This window comes from Fukomys damarensis, unplaced genomic scaffold, assembly GCF_012274545.1.
Source record: "Fukomys damarensis isolate Sample0158 unplaced genomic scaffold, DMR_v1.0_HiC HiC_scaffold_29, whole genome shotgun sequence".
Taxonomy (NCBI): Eukaryota; Metazoa; Chordata; class Mammalia; order Rodentia; family Bathyergidae; genus Fukomys; species Fukomys damarensis.
In genome coordinates, this window is record NW_022900941.1 from 9515487 (window position 1) to 9541831 (window position 26345).

The window sequence follows — 26345 nt, forward strand, 5'->3', positions numbered from 1 at the left end:
GCAGAACTGAGTGCCTTCCTCTTCTAACCCACAGAGCTCCCTGTGTGTGACTGTAGTGCTGCACTTAGCTGTACTACAACTGGTCCTCCTATTCCCAGCAGACTTAGAGACCTTCAGAACCAGAGTCTCTTTTCAGCTTGGGAAATACTCAAAGTATCAGCCAGTCAGAATGGATATAAAACTGTAGCAAGGTCCTCCAGATATCTCCCGCACCCCAAACAGCTAGATATTATCTCCTTAATTGGTGAATCACTGGGAGGAAAAGAGGGCAGGTGAGGGGCAAGGCAGCTTGTGTGTAAAGATGAAAGGTTCAGGACCAGATTTTTCAACCAGTAAAGAAATACTGTAGTATTTTAAGAATTACCATGATGATTATATATCAATATCCGGTGGTTCAATACCCATCTTTATATTCCTAGGGACAGACAGTAACATGCCTAGTAGAAGGCATTTACTAATAAATTTACTGAAAGAGACATGTATTAATTATAATTGGAATCATTAACCATTTGCCCAAAAAGAAGAAAGGGAGAATGTGAGACTTGGCTTCTGCTCTAAACTTCTATTGTCTTTGTCTTCCCTTCACGTAAAAGCAGATTGCTAAGTATGGCCATGTGATGTAAACTGGTTCAATAAGACTCAATCCTGACTTTTTGCTTCAACACTCCCAATCCCTTCGGCCCCTCCAATCACCCCAGGCTAGTTTCAGGAGCTGTCTTGCCCCCAAGAGGGGGAACCTGTCAAGATGGAAGCACGGAGTAGCAGAATCAGGACATGAAGAGAAACAGATCCTGTAACCTGATTTAAATCCTACATTCAGCCACGCCTGAAGATCTGTCCACACCTTTTAGTTAAATGACCTTTCTTTCTTACAATATTTTGATTTGGTTTTTTGTATTTTATTCTATTTTGCTTTGCCTTTGCAATTATTAAGTTCAGTCTAATTCAGGTGGAAGGATGATCCTCCACTAGAAAAATCTAGGTTTTTATTTGTATATCTCTTATCTTTTATATTGTATGGCATCTTGCCTCTTCATTTTGGTGACTCACCTCTTACCAAGGAGAACATTGGATAGATTTATGAATGTGGGAAAATCCAGGGTGTTCATGACAGGATAGGCATGGATAGGAACAAGCAAAGTGTCATCTCCCTAAAATTAATGAGAAAAGATCAAGTTAGACATTTTTTTTTTTGTACCAGGGATTGAACTTGGGACCTTGCACTTTCAAAGCAGGCGTCAGCACCACTGAGCTAAATCCCCTGGTCCAAGTTAGATATTTTGAGAACTATATTTTTAAAGACAAACTTATAGATTCTTTCTTATCACATTTTCTACTATTAAAATTTTCTCTTAAACTTAGTACTTAAGTACATTAGAAATAGAGAGTTTTCTCAGAAATAAAGTGTAGAAAATTTTAAGTATGTTTCATTGAAATGATGTTCACTATTATCTGAGAAAGCTGAAGATGATGTCCTCATGTAGCTGTGAAGACTGTACTATTTGCTCCTGTTTCAGCAAATGCTGAGACACTCTTTAATGGCCCAAGAGAAAGAGAAACCAGCACAGAATCACCCGATTTGGACAGCACAGAATAGAGAGCAATGTACTTGCATAAGGGCACAGAGACCTGGGTCCAGTCCTGCAAAATGTTTTGCCTTGAGCAAGACCTTTAACTATTTCTTCCTTTGCAAAATGGAGACAATCATACCTTTCCTCACAGGTGTTTTTAAGAATGAAAGCAAATGACAATCTTAAAAAGTCACAAGTGCTGCCTACATATGGGCTATTGCTATGAGCACTATTATAAGTGGCAGGAAAGGTGCATTATTATAAATGGCACTCTACTCAACGTCTAGTCTAGAAATTTCCATCTGCTCAGAAGGGAATATCCATTCTGAAAACAATATCCTAGTTTCATATTTAGACTTTTTAAAAAAACTGAAAACTTCCCCAGATAATAATGGTTTGTCACATTATTAAGGAAATGTGCCTCTTGATCTAAAATATTTGAGGTATCTTAGATCCAGGGATTACTTCTTCCTCTGTGCAGAAGCACTGCTAGTATAATATGAGTCAATGAGATAATGCTATCCATTTACTAAAATTAAGTTCACAAGTTGCCATGACTTTTATAAAAAAGAAAACTCAAAACAAAATGTCTTTGTGATAAATCACCTTATTGTACAGATTGTAAGCAATAAAAGCAAACTCACTGGTTACCACATCCCACTCTTCCATTTCATGTTTGAATACTAAGAAAATAGTTAACTGAGTTTTCTTGAGTTTCAGAACTGTGTTTGCAACACAGAGAAAGGAAGGGGTGCAGATAGCCATTTTAAGAGAAGAACTGATAAGAAGTGAAGGTGTTTCTGGAGGTCAAAATGTGACATGAGGACCTAGAAGAGGCTCAGAAGAATCCAAACCACACAGCATCTTAGGTCAGGCCCCAAGACCAGAGGCTGCCTTTGTGAACACAGGAGACTCAGGTCAGTCACCACAGTTTATAATCATGACTTGAGTGATTGCTTGTTTTTCAGTCTAGCACCTCTGTGCCTGCCTTGCAAGCCCAAGGACCCGCGTTCAATCCCTGGTACCAAAACCAAAACAAAAACAAAAACAAAAAAAACCTGTGACTCAGTCTAGCACCTAAAGGAGCACATGGCCACACTAAAGGAGGTTTTTGGCACAGGGCCCTGGGACACCTCTAGCACAGTATCCTGAGCCTGCCTAGGTTCTCAGCAGTCCAATTGGCATGCATGTCACTGAACTCTCCCTTCCACACCAGTCAACTGGTCCCTGAGGAATGCCTGGTGCAGGGCTGGGGAAGCTCTGACCTGCCAGTCCATCTCTCCTCCTTCACCCAGCCACCTCCCAACAAAAAACACGTCTAAGAAATGTACCTTACAGTGAACACGGATGCAGTCATAATAGTATCGCCACTCATCTGGATAAAATGTAATGGTGACTGTGAGGGACAAGCCAGGGATGAGGTGGTTTTCCTGGAAAGCAAGTGGGTTCTCAATGGTACAAGCCCCAGACCTCACAGACCACAGCACTGTGAGTGGCAACACACAACACTCCCACTGCCCAAAAAGACCTGAGACCTAGAAAACTACAGCCCAGAAAAGAACACCATGGGGAGGGAAGGTAGCCAGAAGCCACTTACCTTCTTCACATAGCTGATCTGAAAGTATTTGGTTTGTGGAGGTAAAATATGAACATGTGTGTCCTCATCAGAAATGTTGACCAGGAGCTAGGCAAGAGAAAGACGTGTTTAGAGTCAAGACACTGATTTGTTTATCTGTACATTCATCTCTTCATGTGTTTATACCTCATCTTGTTCCTAAGTGGATATGAGGAGACATCTTTTTAAAATTTTTTTAAAGATTTGAAGTACACCATACATCATTTAAAGAATAACAAAATATGCCTGTATGCCTACCGCTCCCCTAAGAATGATACCAGCCTGCAACACCCATGGCCCCCAGGATATGTGGTCCTTAGGGGCCTCCTCAATCCTAAAGGGTCACTATGTGGACTTTTGGTTGCACTGAGTCTGTCCTGAGAGTCCCCTGAGCTGAGAGGCCAGCCAGTATTGCCTGTAGGCTCTCTAATGCCATGTTCTAGGGACAGAGGACACTGCTACCCCCAGAACATCAAGAGAAAACTGTGGCTGGGGCAGCCATCCATCCTGGGCAAGTTGAAATGGCTGTTCTCTGATAGAAGTAGAAGGCCATTCCCAGAGGCAGAAGAGCCTGGAGGTAAGTTAGCTGACTCTCTGAGGAAAGAGGGGATTTCCCTTTGCGTGAGAGAGAAGCAGGGACTTTGAGCTATAGGGATCTGGGCTTCACCTGGGCTGTGGACGGCTGAGAGGCCTTTGGTTTTCACAGTCTAGGCCAGAGGCTTGCTTGTCACTGGGGCTCTGGAAGATTCATTGCCTGAGGCCTTCTACTCATTAAGATCCTAAATCAGACTTTACATATTAGCTCCCAAGGAGACCACAGTGGTATTTGCAAAAGTTAAAAGTTCTTATTTGTTACATGGGAACATTCTTGAAGTACCACTTTTGACCCTGTTTAGTTATGTATTTCTTTTCTTTTTAAAAATATGCTAAAAGCCTAGAAATGCAAGCTTCCCAGAGGCTCTGAAGAGGGGCAGTCTTCGTGAAGGTTGTGCTCCCAGGGGCCCAACACGAGCGGTCCCTCCATAAGAGATGGGGAGGACAGGTGTGCTGGGCTGTCACACTCAGACCTACCTGGGGTCAAGAGGTGCCACAGGCCTGGTGGGCTCGAGAAAGACCTCTGAACCCATACTTGCCGTGGGGTGGAGGACGGTAAAGGCCTGGAGGTGGGAGTCCAGGGAGACCTGGGAGCAGAAGTGGCTCTACCATCCATCAGCTACTTAAAAGTCATCCAGCCGGCAAGGAGAGCAAACTGGCTTTAGCAATCTGTGCTCCTAGAGTCATAGTGAACACCAAAAGATCCTAATCCAGCTTCTACATTCCAGGAGCAGCACCTACAGAGCTTGGATGATGTTCACCGAAATAGCTGGAAGAGCTTCTACTAGCAGAACGGGTGCTGAGGATGTACCGATTAACTGGTAGCATTATTCTGGAGTTTCCACCTTGGTATACAAGCAACTGGGCCCAGAGGCCCAAAAAGCCTTTGGAGTAGCATTCTGAAAGGTACATGAGAAACTGAAGGCATTTCAGCATCCAAATTAGGGTGTTTTATCACCTCCCCCCAGTGGTGCATCACCTCAGAGAAAATCGGTATTTCACCCCAGGACACTGGGGCCAAATTCAAACAGCCCTACAAATTCTGTTTTACTTTATCATGTGTGTCAGTCATGCATTTTACCCTAAAATTTTATTCTACACTTCATTTTTCTAAAATGCGAGAGTAAAATTGATGTTCTAGAACACTGTACCATGTTTATATTATGCCTTCAATTCCCTGCCAGTCCCCACATCCTGAATAGAAACCTTCAAGATTTGTGGCTCTAATTTTGAAAAGTCAGATCCCGGGGGTCCTTGAAAGCTGTCACAGGGAATTGAAAAGCAATGTTATTATTTCAAAAAGCCAGATGGAACTGTTCCTTTATTTAAGACGTGGCTTCATGGGCTAACAATTTTGTTTGTGTCTGGCAAAAGCAACACCAATGGTCTCCTAGGAAAACTGATGGGTTATTTACTTAATAAGCGTAATTTCCTAGGCAAAAATCTTTCCTCAAAGAGGAAAAGTAATGTAAGAGGTCTTGATTTTGAAAGCGCTGGGACCATTATTTCAAATTTTAAAGTACATGGAAGCAGGGATTTTAATATGAATACAAGCAAGATGTTTTAGTTCTTTTAGCCAGAGTTGGACTGATCCCAAACGTTAATGAACAATTTATTGTAGTTTTAAGCACACATTCAATCATTTCACTCTAGGGCAACTTGCATAGATAGTTTCCTGCAGCAGGACCAAGATAAAAGCAGAGTTGTTGGATTTTCCTCCTTGTTTGGCCAGAATCTCAAGGTGATTACTTTAGGCTTCTCTTTAACTTCGCTGGTGGAAACAGGAGGCTGGCTCTTCCAGTATATCTCAGAATGTTATTAAGATGAAATCATTTTACACTTTTATCTATTTGTTTTAGGGTTTTTTTTTTTTTTTTTTTTTTTTTTTTTGGTACTGGGGATTGAACTTAGGTCCTTGTGCTTGCAAGGCAGGCGCTGGAACCACTGAGCTAAATCCCCAGCCCTATTTCTGTTTGTTTTAATGCCTGATAGAAGCGGTATGATTAGTGAGCCTTTGACAAGTCATTCTCTTCCAAGAAAGTGAGTTCAATCTGATTCCTTCACAAGCATTTGTTGAATGCCTTCTGTGTGTCAGGCATTGTGCTAGGTGCCGAGGGATGGGCGATACAAATGGAAGATGTTCTTCTGCTCTCCAGTGGAGTGAAGCAGAGTTGAGGCTTCAGATCTTTTCGATAATTCAATCAAATTCCCTTCTGCAGGCATTCTCAACAGGAGTGACACCTATCACCCGCTAATGGAACGAAAGCTGCTCCTCGGGAGGACGACAATCTTAGATATTACAATGGCTTGGGACCTTCCATAGCTCAATACCACATGACAAAATCTGATTTCTCAGTTATTTTTTTTCTCTCATTAACATTTTCTTATGGGATAATAATGAAAGAAAAGGTAGGAAACAAGATCCACCTCTAAAATTTTGTGAAATTGGTCTCATTTCTCTCAAGTGCATCATTCCTGTGTACGAAAACAATCCATTAACTTTCTAGGCTATCTGAATTATAATAACGTTCTACATGTTGACATTTTCATGCCAAATCATATTTCCCACTTTCCCCATCCTTACTTCCTGCCACACGGTCCACAGTCCAGGTAAATCTTATTACATAGTGGCATCCAAGTATGCTACATGCCAGCTCACTCTGAACTTCTAGTGATGTCTTCCTCTAAGAATGTAATGTCTTCTCCCTACTTCCCCTTTTACCTCTGTATCGTCCACTTGGCTTCTCCTCTACAAGCCTTTCTTATTCCCTGTGACATGGGCGAGATGGTACCTTATCTCCACAGAGCATTTTAGTTTTTTTTTACTTCTTCCTGTCATATTCCACTGCATGGGAAACTCCTAGATTTTGTTCACCTTAGCATTTCCCATAGTGCCTCAGCACCTTGTTTAGTTCATAATGGATATTCTTACTAACCGCAGGGAATTAAATGGAAGAAAACCATCCACTCAACATGATATATACCAAACACTACAACTTTACTTCTGATAAAATAATAGATAAAATTGGTTAATTAGATACATTAACAGCAAAGTATATAATTGATATGATTAAAATCATGAAGAGAGCAAAATAATCTTAAATTTAGTAACATTACTAGAACTATTGATATTATAATAAGCAAAAAAAAAACAGCCAGTTTAAAAACGCTGCTGTTTATTTTGGCATGGTAACTTTTACATTACCAGTTAATGATTAGCTCTAATAATTGACATCCTGTAAAGAATGTCAATATTTTTTGAAACTAGGAGGATCTTAGCAAGCTAAATAGGACTTTTATGACTTCAAAGAAAGTATTTTAAGGACCATAAGCCCTCTTGCCCTGCATGAATACAAGCCAAAAAACAAAACAAAACAAAACAAAAAAACCCTAAACCTAGTCATAAAATTATGAAACAACTATCAGAAGAATTGTGACTTATTATTAGGATCACAATAGTCAGCTGAACATGGTGGTGTGCACCTGTAAACCCAGTTACTTAGGAGGCTGAGTCAGAATGGTCACAATTTCAAGGCCAGCCTAGGCAACTTAGTGAACCCTCTCTTGAAAATAAAAATGGGGCAAGGGCTGTGGATATAGCTGGGTGGTACAGCACCTGCCTAGCAGGTACAAGGATCTAGGTTCAATCCCCAGCACCATGAAACTAGGATCTCAACAGTCCCAGATTGATTCAACATGACTCAAAAATCCCAGCTATTTTTTTAAAAGAAACTGACAAATGGATCCTAAAATTCATACAGAATTGCTACAGTAATCAAGTGCTGTATTGCCATTAACAGAGACATACAGATCAGTGGGGTAGAAATGAAAGCCCAGTCACTGACTTTTATGGTCAATTCATTTCAACAAGGGTATCAAGGCTACTCCATGGAGAAAAGAATAATCTTTTCAAGACATACTGGAACATGAGAAAGACTAAAGTTGAATTCCCAAATTAAATGATACATAAAAATTAAAGTGAACCACATATATTTACATTAAAACTATAAAATTAAACAAAAACTAGAAGAAAATCTTTATGATCTCAAATTTGTCAGTGGGTCCTTAGAAGTGACATCAAAAGGATAAATGACAAGAGAAAAAACAAACCAATTGGACTTAATCAAAATTAAAGTTTTTGTGCTGCAATGGACATTATTAAAAGAGTTAAAAGATAACTCACAGAATGGGAGAAAATACTTGCTAGTCATATATCTGAAAATGACTTGTATCCAAAATAGATAAAGAACTCCTAAAACTCAAGGATAAAAGGACGTATCACTTAAATATAAAATGCATATGGATCTGAACAAGCATTTCTCCAAGGAAGGTAACAAATAGCCAGTAAACTCATGAAAAGGTTCCCAGAATCATTAACAATTAAATAAGTACAAATCAAACTGTAGTGAGTTGAACGGTGGTTGTGAAAAGATTTGCCACACTGAAACCTGTGAATGTGGCCTTCTTGGGAAAAAGGTCTTTACAGAAGTTAGACTGACAGTCTTGAGATGGTTTATTCTAGATTACATGGTTAGGCCCTAAATCCAATGGCAAATGTCCTTTACAAAGCAGAGGAGAGTAGCCAGGCGTGGTGGTGCACGCCTGTATCCCAGCACTCGGGAGGCTGAGGCAGGAGGATCGCTGTGAGTTTGAGGCCAGCCTGGGCTACAAAGTGAGTTTCAGGTCAGTCTCAACTACATAGTGAGACCCTGTCTCAAAAAACAAAAAACAAGCAAACAAAAAAACAAAGCAAAGGAGAAAACACAGGGAGTGAAAGAGGAAGGCCATGTGAAGATGGAGGCAGAAATTGAAGTGATGCAGCCACAAGCCAAGGACACCTAGAGCCACCAGAACCTGGAAGACTCTCACCAAATGCCTTGGAGGGAGCACAGTCTTACTAACATCTTGATTTAGACTCTGGCCTAAATTCTTATTTTAAAATAAAGTAAATTTATACTTTTATTTTATTTTTATTTTTTCAAGACAAAGTCTCACTATGTAGTTCAGGCTGGCCTCAAACTCACTGGTGATCCTCCTGCCTCAGCCTCCCAAATGCTAGGATTAAAGGCATGCCCCACCATGCTTGGCTATATATTCAATATCTTAAATTTGTGGTACTTTGCAATGGCAGCTACGGAAAATTTATATACCACATATGCAACAGCTGCCTCATAGATCTATATTCACGAGAACTGAAAAATATGCCAACGCAAAAGCATGTGCATGAATGTTCACAGCAGAATTATTCATCATAGCACCGAAGTGAAAAAAAAACCCATAAATGTCCACCAACAGACGAATGGATAGATACATGTGGTTTAGCCACACAACAGAGCCTTCGGAAGGAATAAAGTACTGACTCATGCCAGAGCTTGGTAAACATGGTGCTAACCGAAAGGAGCCCACACGAAGGACAACATGTGTGATTTTATTCACGCGAAATGCCCAGAATGAGTACATCTAGATTCAGGAGAGAGAAGACTGTCTGCATAGGACGGGATGGGGTGGGGTGAGGGATGGGGGATCAGACAGAGTGCAGACTGGGAAGGGACTGATAATGGGCTGTAAGATTTCTTTCTGGGTGATAAAATGCTCTAAACCTACATTGTGCTAATGGCTGCACAAATATATGAATCTCTTAAAAATCACCGAGTATTGTTAATGTGTGAATTAATGGCATGTTAATTACATTTCAATGAAGCTGTCTAAGAGAGTATAATAAAGAGCAAATAATGAAATCCTAGTTCAGCATTTGATATCCAGTTGGTTTATTCAGTGAGTAATCACAAACGATACTTTAGCTCTATCCCACCATAACCTAGACAGGAAAGTTCAATAAGGAAAAGTAAGCTCCAAAATGAATCATTAACTTTGGTCTTGATGCCATCTGCTATCATAGTGTGCTTGGAGGCTTGTGGGTGAAGTTCCTAGTCACAATTTTAAATCCAAGTCCTCTTGCTAAGCGGAAGTATGTGGCCCTTATCAGGTTCCTCTCTGGATTGATTCTCTCCCTGTTCACTTAAGTGCAACAGGACCTAAGGAAACGGCATTCTCCCCCAGAAAACGGGGACTGCCTGTAGAAATCTAATCATTTCCTGACAGCTTTGGCATTTTTCAGTTTCTTCCAGTAATGGTCCTCCCTCTAAAGAGTCTAACATAATAATAGGAACTCTACCTTAAAATGATCTCTTTAAGACATTGCTTTTAAGAATGCACCAAAAGTAGTCTGTTGTGGCTAGGGACAGGGCCAGAGGGGGAACATCAATAGAAACAAAGGGTCTCAAAAGGCTACAGGAAGAGAGCTCACCTATGCCCAACCTCAACCCTGCCCAGAGGCCAGTTTGGTTCACATCTCAGGCCCTGTGTGGAGCACTTCTGAAATATCCTGTCCGGTGTAACTTTAGGGGATCATGGTGAGGTCACAGAGGCTGGAGAGCTGATATAAGTGCTTAGGTACAGTTTTGCATTGGTTGTACAGGAGGGATCCTGAAGTCACACACAGCCTCCTCTGGTCAACTTCCAGATCAATGAAGGGGACCCAACAGGACTGGTTTTCCTTGTGGGTCTACGGCACAATCTCAGTCACTGTGGGTTCTGGCTACTTTAAATTCAGCCTTTCGCCTGCCTCTTCTGCAGTCTGTTCAGTGGGGCTGACTTTGCCTTCTCCAGACTTCAACAAATCCTCACTGGCCAGATGACTGATTGAGGCATAGGCATCTGACCCCAAAGCTTAAATGGGATGCTGGTGGGAACTCACAGGAAAAAGACAGTCCTTTCCTTATTTGAAAAGAGTGTTGGGAGGAGCCTTCGGCCAAGAGGAAGTAATTTTTTTGAGGATACTGATGCATCTTTAAAATTCATCACCATGGAACTACTTTTTTTGCCCAGCAGTTCAACTGATCATGCTGCTTTTTAGGTAAATGAATAATATAAATACAGAACATTCATGTAATTTCATTATTATAACTAATTATAGCTCTTGGGAAGTACCTACCAGACTTTGTTGGTGCTGTTTTTCGATCTGATAGCCTCCAAAATGCACGATGCCAGGTCTTGCCTGTATTGCCTTATTATTCAGAAGGTTGGCATAAGTCTCTATAAAAACAAGGTAGATAAGAACATACTGAGACATCACAGGAAAGATTACATTAAAGAAGATCCTATTAACATGGGCTCTCTTTAATTTAGGACATTTTAAGCACATGAAAGTTTTAGACACTAGATACAGCTGTCAACAAGATTAATTATCTGTTTCCAAATAAGCAGACTCCTTCCTCTGTTTTTAAGCATCATTTGGGAGATGCTCCCACTACAGAGCAAATTCACATCATGTTTATGACCTACTAAAATAATTTTCTCTTCACACATTATACTTATCTTTCTAATGAAACATCAGCTTATAAAAACCATATTCCGTATCATTGATTTAACATTGATATTACTTATTATGTCATGAATATGCAGTTCAAAGAATTCAAACATCATGTGTTTATTACTGTTCATTTAACTTTTATTACTTGACTTCCTCCAGATAGCATTACAACATGATGTAAAGTAATCTTAATGCTCTGAGTATTGCTGTAGACATTAAAGCCTTGAATTACCTTTGTTGTAATGTGAATGTATTTTTTTTTTAAGTGCTAAGGACAAGGTTAAGACAACTGAGCTCACAGAGGGATTCAGATCTCTAAACCTTTTCCAAGCTTTTTATGTGGGCCAAAGCAAAGGCATGGGGAAAAGGCACTGAGACCCCACTACATGACCCTTTTCATTCCTTCCCTGTTTTGTGTCAGGCAGGGCTCTCGTGCATTTGTTTATAATCCTCGCTCCAACCCTATGAGCTATTATTTCCACAGTGAAGAGGAGGGAGCTGAGATTTAACAGAGTTAAGAAACTAGCTCACAGCCAGTTGTCAAAAACCAAGCCCAGATAAATGATATAAATAATAACCTTGTGGCTGTGACACAGACAGACATCCATACCCCACCCATGTTCCCCCCTCAGTCCTGGGACAATCTGAAGTGTGGGAGAACTGTTTAGTGCCACTTTCTTCCTAGTGTCTTGTCATGCTGTCATCAGCTTTGGGCCAAACTGAAGGGCTGGAGTGGGGTCATGATGGCATTTTAGGGCCACTGGTGATTTCTGGTTCTTATCACTCGGTCATTTTCAAGTGCTGAAATTATCCTCATTCAGCATTTTTTTTAATTTTGAAAGATTTTTTTTTTTAGGGCCACAAAGCAGATGTAAAATTAGCATTCTTCTGCTAACACCCGGTTACGAAGTACGCCAATCTGCATGCACTTCACCAGTTCTACAGTGACCAAAGTGTCACACCAAATACTACATCACTGATATTTAAGCTTGGTCTTGAAGGATGAATGGGGAAATCAGGCTTGGTGACAAAGACTAGCTGTGGGCTCTGCCAGGTGGGCACCAGCTGAGGTGTACCATCTCAGGAAAATCACAGACCTCACTGAGTCTGTTTCCCCAACAGTAAGACTGAAAAAGAATGTATTTCATGAAGTTGCTGTGGGTGGATTAAATGACAGTAATGCAGGGAAGATGATTCACTTTTTCCATAAGAACTACAAAGAGACAAAAATACAGGGCGTTTAAATTTTAGAATTTATTATAATAAAAGATACACTGCCATTAATCTCCTTCAAAATACGCATCCTCACTTTGAACACACTTATGCCATCATTTTTATCACTTTCTGAAGCAATTTTGGAAGTCCTTCTTCTTGAATGGCTTTCGCCGCATTGCATGGCTGCCTCAATACTTTAAATTAATTCAAATGTTTACCTTTCATGGTCATTTTGGCTTTGGGGAAGAGCCAGAAGGTGCACAATGCCAGATCTGGTGAATAAGGTGGGTGAGGGAGGACACACTGTAATATTTTTATGAGCCTGCCTTTCTGTTGGATGGCACTTGGCAGCTGCATTCACTATATTGTTTTTATTACACCTCATAAAGGCAAGAAAGGGGATTTCCAGAACTACTAATCAAAGAGTGTGGGACAAATGTGTTTGAAATAAGGGGGAGTATTTTGAGGGTGACTAATGTATCTTTTACTGTAATACATTTTTAAATTCAAATACTCACTGCAGTTTTTGATTACCCTTGGTATAGGATATTCCATGGTTTTGTGGCTCAACAATAGCACAAGAAAAGGCAGCAAGGTGTAAACTGCTGGTGATCTGAAGCAGCAGGGTAATTCGTGGCTGGAGAGGGGGATGAACTGGGGATGGCACTGGATGGTCAAGTTCAGATCATACAACTTTACTCTGTATGCAAGGGGAACCATAGAGAGTATTCAAGCAAGAGAGAGATGGGTCACGCAGGATTCTAGAAAGAAAATGGACAGGAGGACAGTCTGGCCAGGAGGGAAATACTGTTAAGAGTCCCTGTGACCAATGAGGGTGAGAAACAGGCAGCAGAGGCAGATACAGAACTTCGCAAGTAACTTGTATCATAAAAATCTACCATTCAAGTGGCTAGATGTAAACAGAACTATTGTTCTTAATAGTAAAAAAAAAAAAGAAACCATTATGATCCTATAAAACAATATAGATAAATCAGCACCAAAATTCCATTCAGCTTTCTGGACTTTGGATCCCCTGGGAAGATGTGAGCTGTAAAACACGTCTGTTCCCCAGCCACTTACTTGATTCGAGGAGGTGATTCGGCACTTCCCTTTTCTTGGGCTCCTCTACTAGGCTCTTCAAAAGGAGGGGCATTTCATTATTGAAGGTTTCTTCCACATTCTTTAGTTCTTGGCCGGGAGTTTTCACTGCTGCCATTTTATCAAGAAAAATGAGTCTTCCTTCCGGAGCCAAAGGTCATTTCCTGTGGGGAAAAGAGCAGCAGTATAATCATCCCCGTGCACTTTGCCGCCCTCAGTTCCGACAAATGTACCTCTTGTCTCTGAGTGGTTCAGGCCTCCCTACTTCTTGTCTCCCTTAGCTACTCCACTCCCACACACAGCTGTCCGATTCGTCTTCTCACACCACACATCGTGACTCAGTGTGTGCCACCACTCCACACCTTTCCATGGTCTTCGAGAGCTTTCCCCAAATGTTCTCACGTGATACTTTGTGGGTACACAAAGGTTCTCACGCTGAAATAAATTTGGAAAATGTTGAGGGAAGCAGTTCAACAGGCTGCTCCTTTCTGAAATTTCTCCAAATCAGTTTCTTAGGGGTATGTGACTGTGGACCCCTTCAACATTTGGATGAACTGTTTTTGGGGCATTGGCATTTGTAAGTCACTTTCAGGGTCCACATTGCTATTAGGAGATAACGAGATAGCGAAGTCAGTGGTCAGCCAGATGTAGAGAGCTGGGGACATTCTTAGGATCTCTGTGGGTCTCAGTCCAACACTTGCCTTCTCTCGACATATTTGAAATCCCTCACTTCTCATGCAGTCCACACTGACCCAACACCCTTTAGCGTTCTTTAGCAGTTATTTCTCACTTGACACTAATGATTGATTGCCTTGCAATTGCATTTACAGATCCCACATTTCCTTCTATCTTCCATAACTAAGACCCTTAAATTGAGGCTTTTGTTCAGGCCAGGAGGCTGCTTCTGTGAAACCCAGAAAGTAAAACAATGTAAAACCATGTGTGTGCATTTTTGTTTTTCCTTAGAAGATTCATAGCTTTGGCGTCTCAGGAATCCACATCATCAAGCGAAACAGTGAATACACTGAAGAAGGTGCTTAACCATCACTTTTAGAAAGCACTTTTAGCTGTCACTTCCTCTCCAGTTCCTCTCCCTAGCTAGCACCTCTCACGAACATCCCAGAAGGCTGTTCTAAGTTTACGACCAGACCCTGTTTCATCTCCTGGTCCCTCAAATTCCCGGCCTGAACTTCAGGCAGGTAGAAGAACGAAACGGCGCTCACGTATCTTGCCTACGTCCACTGAACTTGTCTCCATAGCCTCCACCCCATGTTTAGTCTCCTGGCCCTCTCACCCAGAAGCCCCTGACAGCCTGGTCACAGGCCTCTTCTCTGCTACCTACGCACCACCCCAGTCCTCTTTTAAACTCTTTGGGCCCGACCTCCGCTCCACCCCCGGCCCGGGCTGACTTTTGGCTTCACTTCTTCACTTGCCCGGGGCTCCGGCCGCCTCGCAGCTCGGCTTTGGCTCTCGGCCGCCTTTGAGACACCCCTGAAGTCGCTCACACTGGAGAAGGTTCCCAAGTAGGATTCGGCGAGCGCCGGCACCAGCTCCCAGCGTCGCCATGACGACGCGGACGCGCTCCCAGGGTGCGCAGCTGGACGCAACCAAACGCCTTCAGGACGTGAGGTGAGGGCGGAGCTGAGAGGCCGCGGCTGAGGGCCAAAGGCCGCGGATAACGTCCAGGCGCGGGGCCGTCTAGGGAACCTGGGGAAGAACAGAGAGCGCATTTTATGATATGGGAGGGCGATGGGTTTCCGGGGGAAATGAGAAAGTGCGGAGACACCATAAATAGACAATTTGGGGAAGCGGATAAGAAGTAGGACACATGGGGCGGGGCCTCTCAAGCTCAGTGGGTGGAGCTTCTCCCAAAGACCTGCAGTCCTGGACGCCTGAATGATACAGTTTATTTCAGGTAAGCGGAGTGGTGCGACGGAGCTCTGCAACCATGGCCATTCTTGGTTCATCCCGACCTTTCCCTCACTCTGTATTATTTTGAAAAACGCCCCGTATATCACTTAATCTATACATATTTCAGAATATGCCTCCAAAAGATACGGATTCTTAAAAAAAAAACCCTTAAAATTATAATAATTTCATATACCCTAATATATTTTACCCGATTGCCTCATAAATGTCATAACTCCTCTCCCCCAGTGTTTGCCAGTTTGAATCAGAATTCACATGCAGTAAAATCACACATTGGGATAGATTGCTATGTCTTGTCTCTTGTAATCAACAAATGGTCCTCCATCTCTTTTGTTGTTGCAAACTGTTTTTGTCCTTGATATCGATACGTAGGGATTATAAGCATGAAAACCCTCCCGCTCCTCCGATCTCCTGCCTTATCCTTCTTACTCTGCTCATCCAGGGACATTTTTCTTAATTTAGGTTGCCCAGGTTTCCATATTCTTAGGATCTGTTTTTGTCTCTTTTCCTTGGATGGCTTGATACTTGCTTGATATTATTTATGGGTTTCTGTTGTTAACAGATCATTTAGGCATCCTAAGAGGCTACCTGCTTTCTACACTGTTAATTGTTAGGCTGGATGTATCTCTCTCCCAACTGAGAATGTTCATTTTTTTCTTCTTTTTATTCTCTAGTCCCTTCCTCCCATCACCATTATAGCTTAATAAAAATATCTCCATCTTTCAAGGCCAACACTAGGTAAGAGTCACCCTCTCCCTCCTTCTAGACCCCAAGATCGGAAGGACTCTTCCTCCTATGGGCTTTTAAAACATTTGTTCCGCCATCTTTCTCTCTTTATAGTGGTTATATATTTATATACTGCACCAACAATTATTTGTGTACGTGTCTTACATCGCAGAATTCTTAGTGGGAGGGCCCTGTACTTAATCCTTGGGTCTCCCACAACACTTAACACAATTCATTGCTCCTAATGATTACTCAGTAACTGTTGGTCAAGGGAATGAAAATTTCATTTGCCTATGTAATAGGTTTAATTCTCTCTGTTTTGTTGCTCCAACAAAGGTGTAGATTTCAAGAGAATAAGTGCTGCTTCCCACAGTCTCTGATCTTTCCATCCCAGCTCAATCACAAGATATTTGCTTTCATCCAATTTTTAATGGGCATTGGGTAACATTTTAAAATCTGTACTTAATATTTTGTTGGGAAAAATTATTTCCCTTGGTATATAGATAATATTTAGGTTTCTATATAAGCAGTTAACCAAACTGCATGTCTTCATATGTGTACTGTGTCCGTTACCTATTCTGCTTTCTTTTGTACAGAACCCCAACTTTGGTCAGTGTTCTCCCCAGCCCCCCAGTTCTAGCAGTGTTTCCTAATTAATGTAGGCCAGTCATGGAAGTTCTCACCCCCTCCTGCACTTTACCAGGATTGGTTCAGGGCTGGGTATATAATCCCATTCTGGCCACAGTGATATGAGGGGAAAGCTTCTGGGAGACCTCTGGGGAAGACTTTCTCTCTCACTATTGTGTACTCCTCAACTGGCACACCGATCTCACATGATGGAACCTCACAAACAGTTGAGACCTTAATGTGTTACACCAAGTGATTTCCAAAATTTAAATCATAGGGGCTGTAGCTCAGTGGTAGAGTACTTGCCTGCCATCCACAAGGCCCCAGGTTTGATCTTCACTGTCAAACAGAAATAAACAAGTAAAGAAAAATTTAATCCTATATATTGTTGGAAATCAAGAAATATATTCATATAATTCAAAAAGTTACAAAAAACTCCCCATTTCTGTCTCTTAGCTGTCAAATTTCCTTTCCCAGGGGTAACTCATGCTCCATATTTATCTTTTAGGAACATATAAGACATGCTTTTATTTGTAAAAACTCTATCCTTTGTTTAGAGCCTAAATAGCTTGCTCTTCTTTCTTTTTCACTTAAAAATTTATCTGTATAATCATTCCACATCTGTGTATAAAGCACCTCATTGTTCTCTTTTATGACTGTATAATATTCAATAATTTATTTGCTCGGTTTTTATTGTTGAATATTTAGGTTGTTTCAGATCTTATGCTGCTATAGTCAGTGTGTTATTTATACAGTTGGGCGCCATTTCTACAAGATTATGCATGTGTCCATTCATTTACATGTGAGTGTATGTAAGAGTATAAGTGTTGTAGTCAAAGAATCTGTGAATTTGTAACATTGCTAACTGTTGCCAAATTACTACTCTCCATAGGTATTGCATCTATTCCTATGCTTACCTGTCATGTTTGAGACCATTTGTTTTCTTATAGTATCAGCAACAAGTATAAAATTTTTCTATTTTTACTGCTCTGATAGGTAAAACATAGTATTACAAGAGTAGTTTTGATTTTGCTTTCTCAAATGAGTAAAGGTGAGCATGTTTTCATGTTTAGGAGATGTTTATATTTTTTTCTTCTGTGAGTACATATGATTTACTGATGTTTCCATTTGATTCCTAGTCTTTCTGTTATTGAATTGTTGGTGCTTTTTACATATTAAAGACACTCATCTTTCGTTCTGTGATAACAGTTGCAATTTTCCCTCAGCTTGCTATTTGATTGTACTGTCAGAATTTTTATCTTGCAAACTTTAAAAATTATGTTTTATTTATTTATTTATTTTTGGTACTGGGGATCAAACTCAGGATCTTCTGCTTGTGAGGCAGGAGTGATGCCACTGAGTTAAATCCCCAGCCCACAATGTTGTATTTATTATTTATTGCTCTATAACAAGTTACTTCCAAACAGTGATTTGAAACAACTGCATTCATTTACTCTTGTTCTAACCCAGAGTAGGGATAGGAATTCAGACAAGACACAGCAGTGAAGGCTTGTTTCTTCTCACTGATGTCTGGTGCTTCAGTTGGAAGACTTGAAAGCTTAGAGGAAGAATCATCAGATGATGTAATGCTGTCACCTGAGAGCAGGAATAAGGCTCTGGACCAATAATTTAAATACAGTGAAATTACTTTTAACTTCAAGCCGGATGCAGTGGTGCACAACTGTAATCCCAGATATTTGGGAGGCTGCAGCAGGGAGATCTGGCTTATTGAAGGCTATTCTAAGAAACAAGTCAAGACTCTGTCTCAAAATAAAATTTAAAGAAAGAAAGAAAAGAAAATGCTAAATGATGGACATTACTTTCCCCATATGAGGAAATTGAGGCTTGGAGAACTCAGGTAACTTGCCCAATGTCATATGGTTAATTTATGATTAAATCAGGATTTAATGCCCACCCCCCGCCTTTGGTAGCAGGCATCGAACTTGGAACCTTGCACTTATGAGGCAGGTGGCAGAACCACTGAGCTAAATCCCCAGCCCTATGAACCCAGTTTTGTGTGTTGCCAACATTTTTTCTCCCCACCTCCCACGTCTGTGTGTGTGTGTCTCTGTGCGTTACTAGGGATCGAACCTAGGACTTTGCACTGAGCTACATCCACAGCCCTTTTTAGTGTTTTGCTAAGTCACTAAGTTCTCAGGCTGGGCTCAAGTTGTGGTCCTCCTGCCTCAGCCTTTCGGAATGCCAACATTCTTTTCTCTGGGCCAATGTCTGGGTGGGAGTCCTCTGGGAGCTCGGGTGCATCTGATCTTTCTTTGCTCCATCCAGTGAAGACACAGCTTGGAAGTACTAGCAACATTTTCTTTCAGGTATGGTTTTATTTGATCTCTTTTATTTGACCTACTTTAACTGTAGTATTTCAAATAAATATTCAAAAGGGTACTGACAAATAGAGGAGGATGTTTATAAAGTAGAGAAAAACCTGTTTTCCTAAGAAAGTTAGCATGCATTTCCAGAGTGTAAACAATGATTGTGGACCATAAAAACCTCATGAAAATGTCAGTCTTCTACTTTGTACTTCAAGACTGAATTGGAAATCACTCCTGCCCCATTATTTATGGCTCATCAATAATACATTAGCTCAGCTCCTGGTAAAGCTGACAGTCAGGGGAGAACAGGGCTGTATGTTAGGTTTATTCCATACCTGAAGGCCTGGAGAGTTCTTTGCATTTGTGTGGCTCTTTGGTGAGGACCTTAGACCCAGACACCCAGGGGGGGCTAATTTCTCCCCCGTCCCCAGTGCTGTCCTTGTTCCTCTACCTCTAACTCAGCCCTTTCAGCTCAAATATTGTTTCCTCAGGGAGGCCTTCCTCAGGTACAGGTCAGGGCTCTTGCAGTTACAAGTGATGTCAATTGATTTAAATGGGAGATGGACAAGGGAAGAGGGAAGAAGGAGAAGAGAGAAGGGAGAAGTGAGGCTCCTTCAAATCTTCAGTAACACTGTGACGATGCTAATGTGAGAGGTACGCTGCTCTCCACCCTTTGGTTTCTTCTAGTCCACGTGGCTTCATTCTCAGCCAGGTCGTGGGTGATGGGGTCAAAATGCCGATGCAGGGGTCCTGATAGAGTTACTCTACTGGCGTTGGTTGAGCCACTGTGCTTAGTTGTTTGGGAGGTAGTGACCCTCCTTGTCCAGGTCTGGTCATGTTCTCAGCCTTAGGGCTGCTTTTGTCCCCAAGCCACATGATCTGAGAATGGGAAGGGGAAGGTTCTTCTTTCAGAAGGAGGAATGGTGGCTGGACAGGCAAACCCAACTTTGTTGATATTGAAATGCAGTTCACCTACAAGCGTGGTGACAGGACTGAAGCTGATGCATTAATCCGCCAAGCTTCGTCTTGTCGCTCCTTACTGTCTGCTTTTATAGCATTATCACACGTGCAGTGTCACCTGCCACACATTCTGCAGCTGCTTACGTCCGCCAACCAATAGGTTTGTCCCACGTGTGATGACACAAGTCTCCTTTTTTATGTTGTTCTGTTTTTCATTAACAAAGATACAAGAGGTTTAACATATATTGTCTTATTATTCAGAAGTTGCTGTCTGAAAACATAACACAGATATGTGTGATTCAAAATGTTTGGACAAGGAGGACTCCATAAGATAACTGGGTGGTGGCAGCTGGCCTTGCTCCCTGCCTTCCTAGTGGACTGGAGTCTGGTGGTGCCGTTGCTGCTGGCTGTGGGCTCTGGCTCCTCCATGCCCCCGGGTGTCTAGCGGGGTTCGCTTGGCCATGGTCAGTGTGAACGTGCCCCTCGTGGCCCCTTATGGTCTGTCTACACTGGGAGTTACCTGAATCTCCCCCAGTTCCCTGCAGTGCTCACCACGTTGGCAGCATTCACCAGACGGGTTGCTGGATGGATGTTTGGATGGATGGACAGATGAGTGAATGGACAGATGAACGGATGGTTGGATGGATGCCCTACACCTATTATATCACTTAATTTTCACAACAGCTGCCTGAAATAAGTAAGATTGTTATCTCCAAGGGCAGAAGAAAAAATTGGAGCTCAGGATTACTGGGAAAAAATCATCTTAACTTGGGATCTGATGCAGCCATTTTAACTATTGTTGGCCCTCTTGGCCTGGCTACAGATATAGCAGAGCACAGAAAGGAGGGCTCTAATGGCCAGGTTCGCAGCATCTATCAGTGGAAAAAGAGAGTACCTTTGTCTTGGCACAGCAGGCGTATACTGCAGCATGTATGTTTGTGTGTGATTGTGACTCTGTGACCCTGCTATTCTCATAAAATACATCCGAGTGTCCTGGAAAAAAAAATGTTTGGACAGGGACAGAGATTTAAGCTCAGTGGTTTTGCCACCTGCCTCACAAGCACAAGGCCCTGAGTTCAATCCCCGGTACCAAAACAAAACAAAACAAAACAAACAAAAAACAAAGGGTGCTTGCTCTAATCATTTTCCTACTTCAGGCAAGAAAAAAAATAGGCCTTGGGTTTAAGGCTAAAAACTCAAAATGCAGACCGCATTATGGTTGTTTTATTAGAAAGGATGATCAAAAACACAAGTATCTTAAGTCTTAAGTAACAGCCATCTTCTTGGATCTCCTGGGAGAAAGCGCAGTCATAACACTTTGGCCTTATGCATGGGCCAAGGTAGCTAAAGGCTATTTCCCCAGCCTCTGTCATCCTAGCATAGCACCTGGAACAGAGTAGCTGCTCAGTAAATACTCACTGAATGAATGTTATTTATCCAACAAACATTTATTATTATTGGAAATAATAATAATAAAAGATGTATGGTCAACCTGATGAATGCTCTCCACAAAATGAAGAGTGAGACCACTTTATAATGAAACAAGCTCAAACCAGACTACATGTACATCATGGGCTCTCTACAGAAGGTACTGCAAAGACAAATAGAAATCTTACCCTTTTATATGGCTGGAAGGGTACACATACACACACTTTAATTGTCTTCATCCAAAGGAAGAAGAAAACTTTGTATGTCTTTTACATTAGAAGAAAGTTGAAACCAAGAGCCAAACACCTAAGCTAAATTCCCTCAGAGGCAGGGAGGTTAGGGCACCTTCCTCCCTGACCTCACAGTTCAATGAAGTGGTTCCAAGACTCCCAAAAAGATATCCTTGGATGCAAAGCTCCCAAGAGGGGCTTGTTTCACTTTTAGGAAAAGTCAGAGAAAGTCTTTCTGAAAGGAATACTGAGAGAAAAGAGAGAGGAGATGATCTCTTTCCTTCTTGGCACCAGGGAAGTTTTTAATTTAATTTTTATTTTTTGGATTTATATTTGCCCTTACTGTTTGCCTTACTGGGGTGATAAGAGCATCAGTATGGAGCCACTGGAGAAATTTACCCTAGCAAAATACAGGCTCTCTCATCCTCAGGGTAACCATTATATAAACAGCGCAACTGAAACTTTCCAATATTTGGAATGGTCGTGACTCCAGTTTATAGGTTCCACTTTCATCTGCCATGGGACTGGAAGAAAGGGAATAGAATTAGACATAAAATGTAATCAAGGCCAAAGGTGTAGCCTCTCTCTGTCTCTCATGGGGTTATAATATAGTTATAGAGGTAGAATGTGGTGTTCCCCCCACAATGGCCAATCGTCATTGCAGTATAGTCACACATGCTCATCCAGAGTTTTCTCCTGCCCCCATCAAGAACTATAGTCTGCTGCAGTTGGATCTTAAATGTCCCCTAAAGCCCCATGTGTTACAGGCTTTGTCCCAGGATGATGGTATTAGAAGGTGGTAGCACCTTTAGGAGATGGGGATGAGCCCTTGAAGGGGGTTATAGGTCTCAGATTTTTCTTTTTTGCTCCCTGAATCTGATAGAAGTGGGTTTTTTCTACCATGTGCTCCCACCATGAAGTGCTGCCTTGCCTCAGGCCTAACTGATCATGGTGGGAACCTCCAAAACTAAGCTGAAATAAACTTCTCTTCATATGCTATTTGGTCAGAAAGCCAACCAAAACTGAAAGTATGTCTCCTCTCCCTGAGAGGCTGTTCTGAATGTCAAGAAGAAAAATGGCTGGGGGTATAGTGCCAGAGCACTTGCCTAGCATTTGTAAGGTCCTGGGTTCCAACCCCAACACTGAAAACAAAACAAAACAAAACAAAAACACACACAAGAAATTAAGACTGTCACAAAAACCCCAGAGAAGAGAGAGTATATTTATTCTGCTGCCTGTTAGTGTTTTTGCCACCATTTTGATGATAGCTCCATTTAATTATGGTTAGGTTCCTCTGAGTGGCCCCTCTTCCAAGATAGCTCTCGCCAGCTTCTGGGAACACTGCTTTGGCTCCTTTCCCCTTGTTAAAGAAAAAAAATTAGTCTGAAATTTGCTAAAATGTCAGCATTTACATTATGGAGGACTTTATTCAAAAGTACCGCAATAGAGATATGATCAACAGGGGAGAGAGATGGGGCTAAACTCCAATACAGTGAGGGCCAGTAGGGATTTATAGCCAAGAAGTAGTTAGAGGTTGATGGATAAAAAGTCACTAAGAGCAGATACCAAGGCTGAGGAGATTCTAGCTAAACCTACCCACAAGATTATTGCTGTGGGCAAGCCAGGACATATATCCAAGATGAGGAGGAAAGGAGAAACTATCACCAGATATGATGACCCAGGATAGGTGGGGGTTCTTATGGAATTAACTGAGCAGGATTCTTGCTAAGACCAGGCCAGGGAGAATGAAGACAGGACAGAGCCAAAGATATTTATGTGAGAAGATGGTCCAGGAGCCTAACTAGAGTTTAGTTGAGGAGAGTGTCTCTCACTCTTCAGACTTATTGTGGTCGATCTTTGATGCTTCCCTGCTCCTTGCTGCTTCCTGCCTACCCTCTGCATATAATCTTTCTTTTTGTTTTCTTCTTTGTCATCCAGGGGACTGAACCAGATCCTCGTGCATGCTAGGCAAGTGCTCCACCATTAAGCTATATCCCTAGCCTTTTTTTTTTTTACTTTGGAACAGGGCCCCACCAAGTTGCCCAGACTGGCCTTAAACTTGTGATCCCCCTGCCTCAGCCTCTTGAGGACCTGAGATAACAGACATGCTCCAGTGTGTCCAGCCATAATCCTTTCATTAAATTCTTTTTCAATCAAACCATTTGAACAATGGTGTTATCTTCTGCCAGGCCCCCTACTGTGGCTTCTACCACCAGTCAGAGAAAAAAATAAAACTGGCAAACTTGCTTCAGAAGCCCCAAGAGAACCCTAGGGCACAGGCTGGGGCTGTCTTGAGTTCAAATCCCAACTCCTTCGCTTGTTAGCTGTGTTAATAGAACAAATGCTTATCTTCCCCAAGGCTCAAGGTCTCACCCTTCATCATGTAGTCTTGGAGAAACAGATATGATAACACACCCCCAAAGTTCTACAAACTCCGTACATTGTTTCCCCACTCCCTCCCCTCCCTCCCGTCCCCTTCCCAACTTTACATATGATATTGTTTCCTTGGTCAGGCTTCACAAGCTACTGATTGCATCCAAAGCTTGTAAGATGCCTTTCGCAGAGCACTGCAATCTCTTTGCTCAACTCTGAGGTTGGTAGCTTCCCACTTAAGGAAAAATGGCTTGCCACAGGCCACACGGTTATTGACTTATCCAGAAAAAATGTTTTGCTTTTTCATTGGGCATCATAAGGCTCTGGTATAGAGCACAGATTTCATTTTCATGGGTTTGGTTTTATGTCATTCAATTGAAAAATTAATACCTAGAGTTGAACCAATTGAGAAATAAGATTAAGGGAAATGGGGCCTATATCATCTTTCTTTCTTTCTCTTTTCTCTTCCCTTCCCCTTCCTTCCTTTCTGCCTGCCTGCCTTCTTTCATTCTTTGTCATGTTGAGGACCACGTCCAGGGCTTCATAATGCTCTACACTAACTCCAGTGCAAAATATTACTTTTATTAGTAATAAAGCTGGTCTTGGAGAATGCTGTTCATATTTGTGGGTAAGCAGGTTTCCCAACACTAAACCCCAGAATTAAGTAGACCTCCATCCTGTCACAGAGGGCATTAGACCAATGGGGTGGAGTGCAGGAGCCTTGGCCGCCAATCAGTCACAGCTTGGCCCAGGTTCATCCAGTTAGGGCCCTTCCTAGGAAGGTGAGGTGGTAAAGGAAGGGGGAGTGACTAGAACTCATGGGGGTTCCTTATCCCAAATGCATCCGCCCGTAGAGCTAGCCTCACCTGTGCTTGTGTGTGTGCACAATTCTGTGTGTGCATGTGTATGTGTTAATGAACAAGGAGAAAGGTCGGAAGGGTTAAGTGTTGCTCTCCAAGAAGAGAAAAGCATCCAGGAGGGGCTCAGGATTCCTCTTCCACCGACATCTGCTCCTTGCTACTGCTATAATACTTGCACACACACCCCGCACTTATTTCATCAGGCCCTCAGTGATTATTTGCATAGAATATGTTTCTAGAAGGGAGTCAGTGGTTGCGAGTATGCTTTAGGTTGATGTGGGCTGAGCACATTGCTGAAAACGCCCCCTCTTCCCTTTAGTGTTTCTGTTGGAATTTGCCAACCCCATCTTCACAATAACAGACTTCTTGGGAGGAGGGCTGCTAGGGGCTGGAGCTTGTTCCTTTAATAGCTGCTTAGCACTCTGAGCAGAGGCCAGCACCTAGGACCTAGGCTTTCCTCCGGTGGAGTTTCAGAGTTGCGGGCACCTGGCTGTATAATGGAACCTCCTCTGCTCTCAAGTTCTTTTCTGTCAAAAGGGTATTGATATCACTTAGGGCTTTGAGTGATGTGGATGTAGTGTCTGGGAGAAAGGGCAAGAAAGAAGACACCAGAGGGAAGGGAGTGAGTCCAGTGCACAGAAAGAAAAACTGGGGTCCCTGAACTGAGGGGCAGACGGCATCCTGCCCAGCACTGAGACTCATTCAGGTTGAGTTGGTCACGGGGAACATCTGCCGAATGCTTAAACAGCCTCCCAGGGACCCCAGGACATAGAAAGCCTCCAACCAGGCAGCTCAGGGTCAGCTCTGTCCCCAGATGTCTGGGTGGACCAGCAGGCCCTCCTTGTTCTCACCTGATCATCAAAGGCTTCCTTGGGTGATGGAGGTAATGGGAGTGAGGCTTCCTGGAATATGCCTTTAATATGAAGAAAAGTGGCAATCGGAGATAAAGTTCAAGATATCTGCCCCACGGAACAGGCAATAGTATTTACCAAGTCCCTGCGTCTTTGAACCTGAGGCTGAGTTTTACTACTGTGTTGTTGCGGTCAGTTGCCCATTGGCACCCTACAATCCTGTGGCTTAGGTCATAGACTCCCGGCAGACTGCTCTTCCTGGGCTGGAGTTGAAGGGAGGGGTGCAGCGTCCCGGGCTGGGCCGAGCTCCCCCGCCTCTCCTCCTCCCCGCCAGACCCCGCTGGGTGGAGGCGCGGGCAGCGCTGAGTTCTTATCAAAGGGTCGCGCGGCTTAGCGAGCTCGCACGGGCTCCAGGTCCCAGGAACAGCAGTCCTGGGACCGCCAAGGGCCGGGTCAGGTGGCTCCCTCATGGCTACTGGAGGAACAGGGGCTTCCCAGGGTCCGGGCCCGTGGGCGGGCCACTGAGCGTCGGAGCTGGGAGAACGCACAGGCCGGCGGCCGGCGGCGCC

The 26345-nt window shown here is 42.6% G+C and overlaps 2 protein-coding genes across 9 annotated transcripts in view; one reads left to right on the forward strand and one right to left on the reverse strand.

The window, feature by feature from the left end:
- The window catches only part of Cfap221 (cilia and flagella associated protein 221), a 100905-nt gene extending 85841 nt beyond the window's left edge, over positions 1–15064 (reverse strand). Inside the window, exons 1-6 of one of the 5 annotated variants that reach the window (XR_002025621.2) lie at positions 14875–15064; positions 13448–13629; positions 10775–10875; positions 3169–3255; positions 2903–3001; positions 1051–1151 (exon numbers count right to left, since the gene is read on the reverse strand). Coding sequence is in view for 4 of the 5 variants with exons in the window: in XM_010632308.3 (XP_010630610.1) it covers positions 1051–1151; positions 2903–3001; positions 3169–3255; positions 10775–10875; positions 13448–13583 (524 nt within the window). In the remaining variant the exon portion in view is untranslated. The other 4 variants (XM_010632308.3, XM_010632309.3, XM_019208693.2 and 1 more) reach the window with 4 other exon arrangements.
- A 7-nt stretch (positions 15065–15071) lies between these two features.
- Sctr (secretin receptor) overlaps positions 15072–26345 on the forward strand; it is a 72134-nt gene continuing 60860 nt past the window's right edge. Inside the window, exon 1 of one of the 4 annotated variants that reach the window (XM_010632296.2) lies at positions 15072–15380. Coding sequence is in view for 1 of the 4 variants with exons in the window: in XM_010632306.2 (XP_010630608.1) it covers positions 15362–15380 (19 nt within the window). In the remaining 3 variants the exon portion in view is untranslated. The remainder of the gene's footprint in view (positions 15381–26345) is intronic. The other 3 variants (XM_010632302.2, XM_010632306.2, XM_010632300.2) reach the window with 3 other exon arrangements.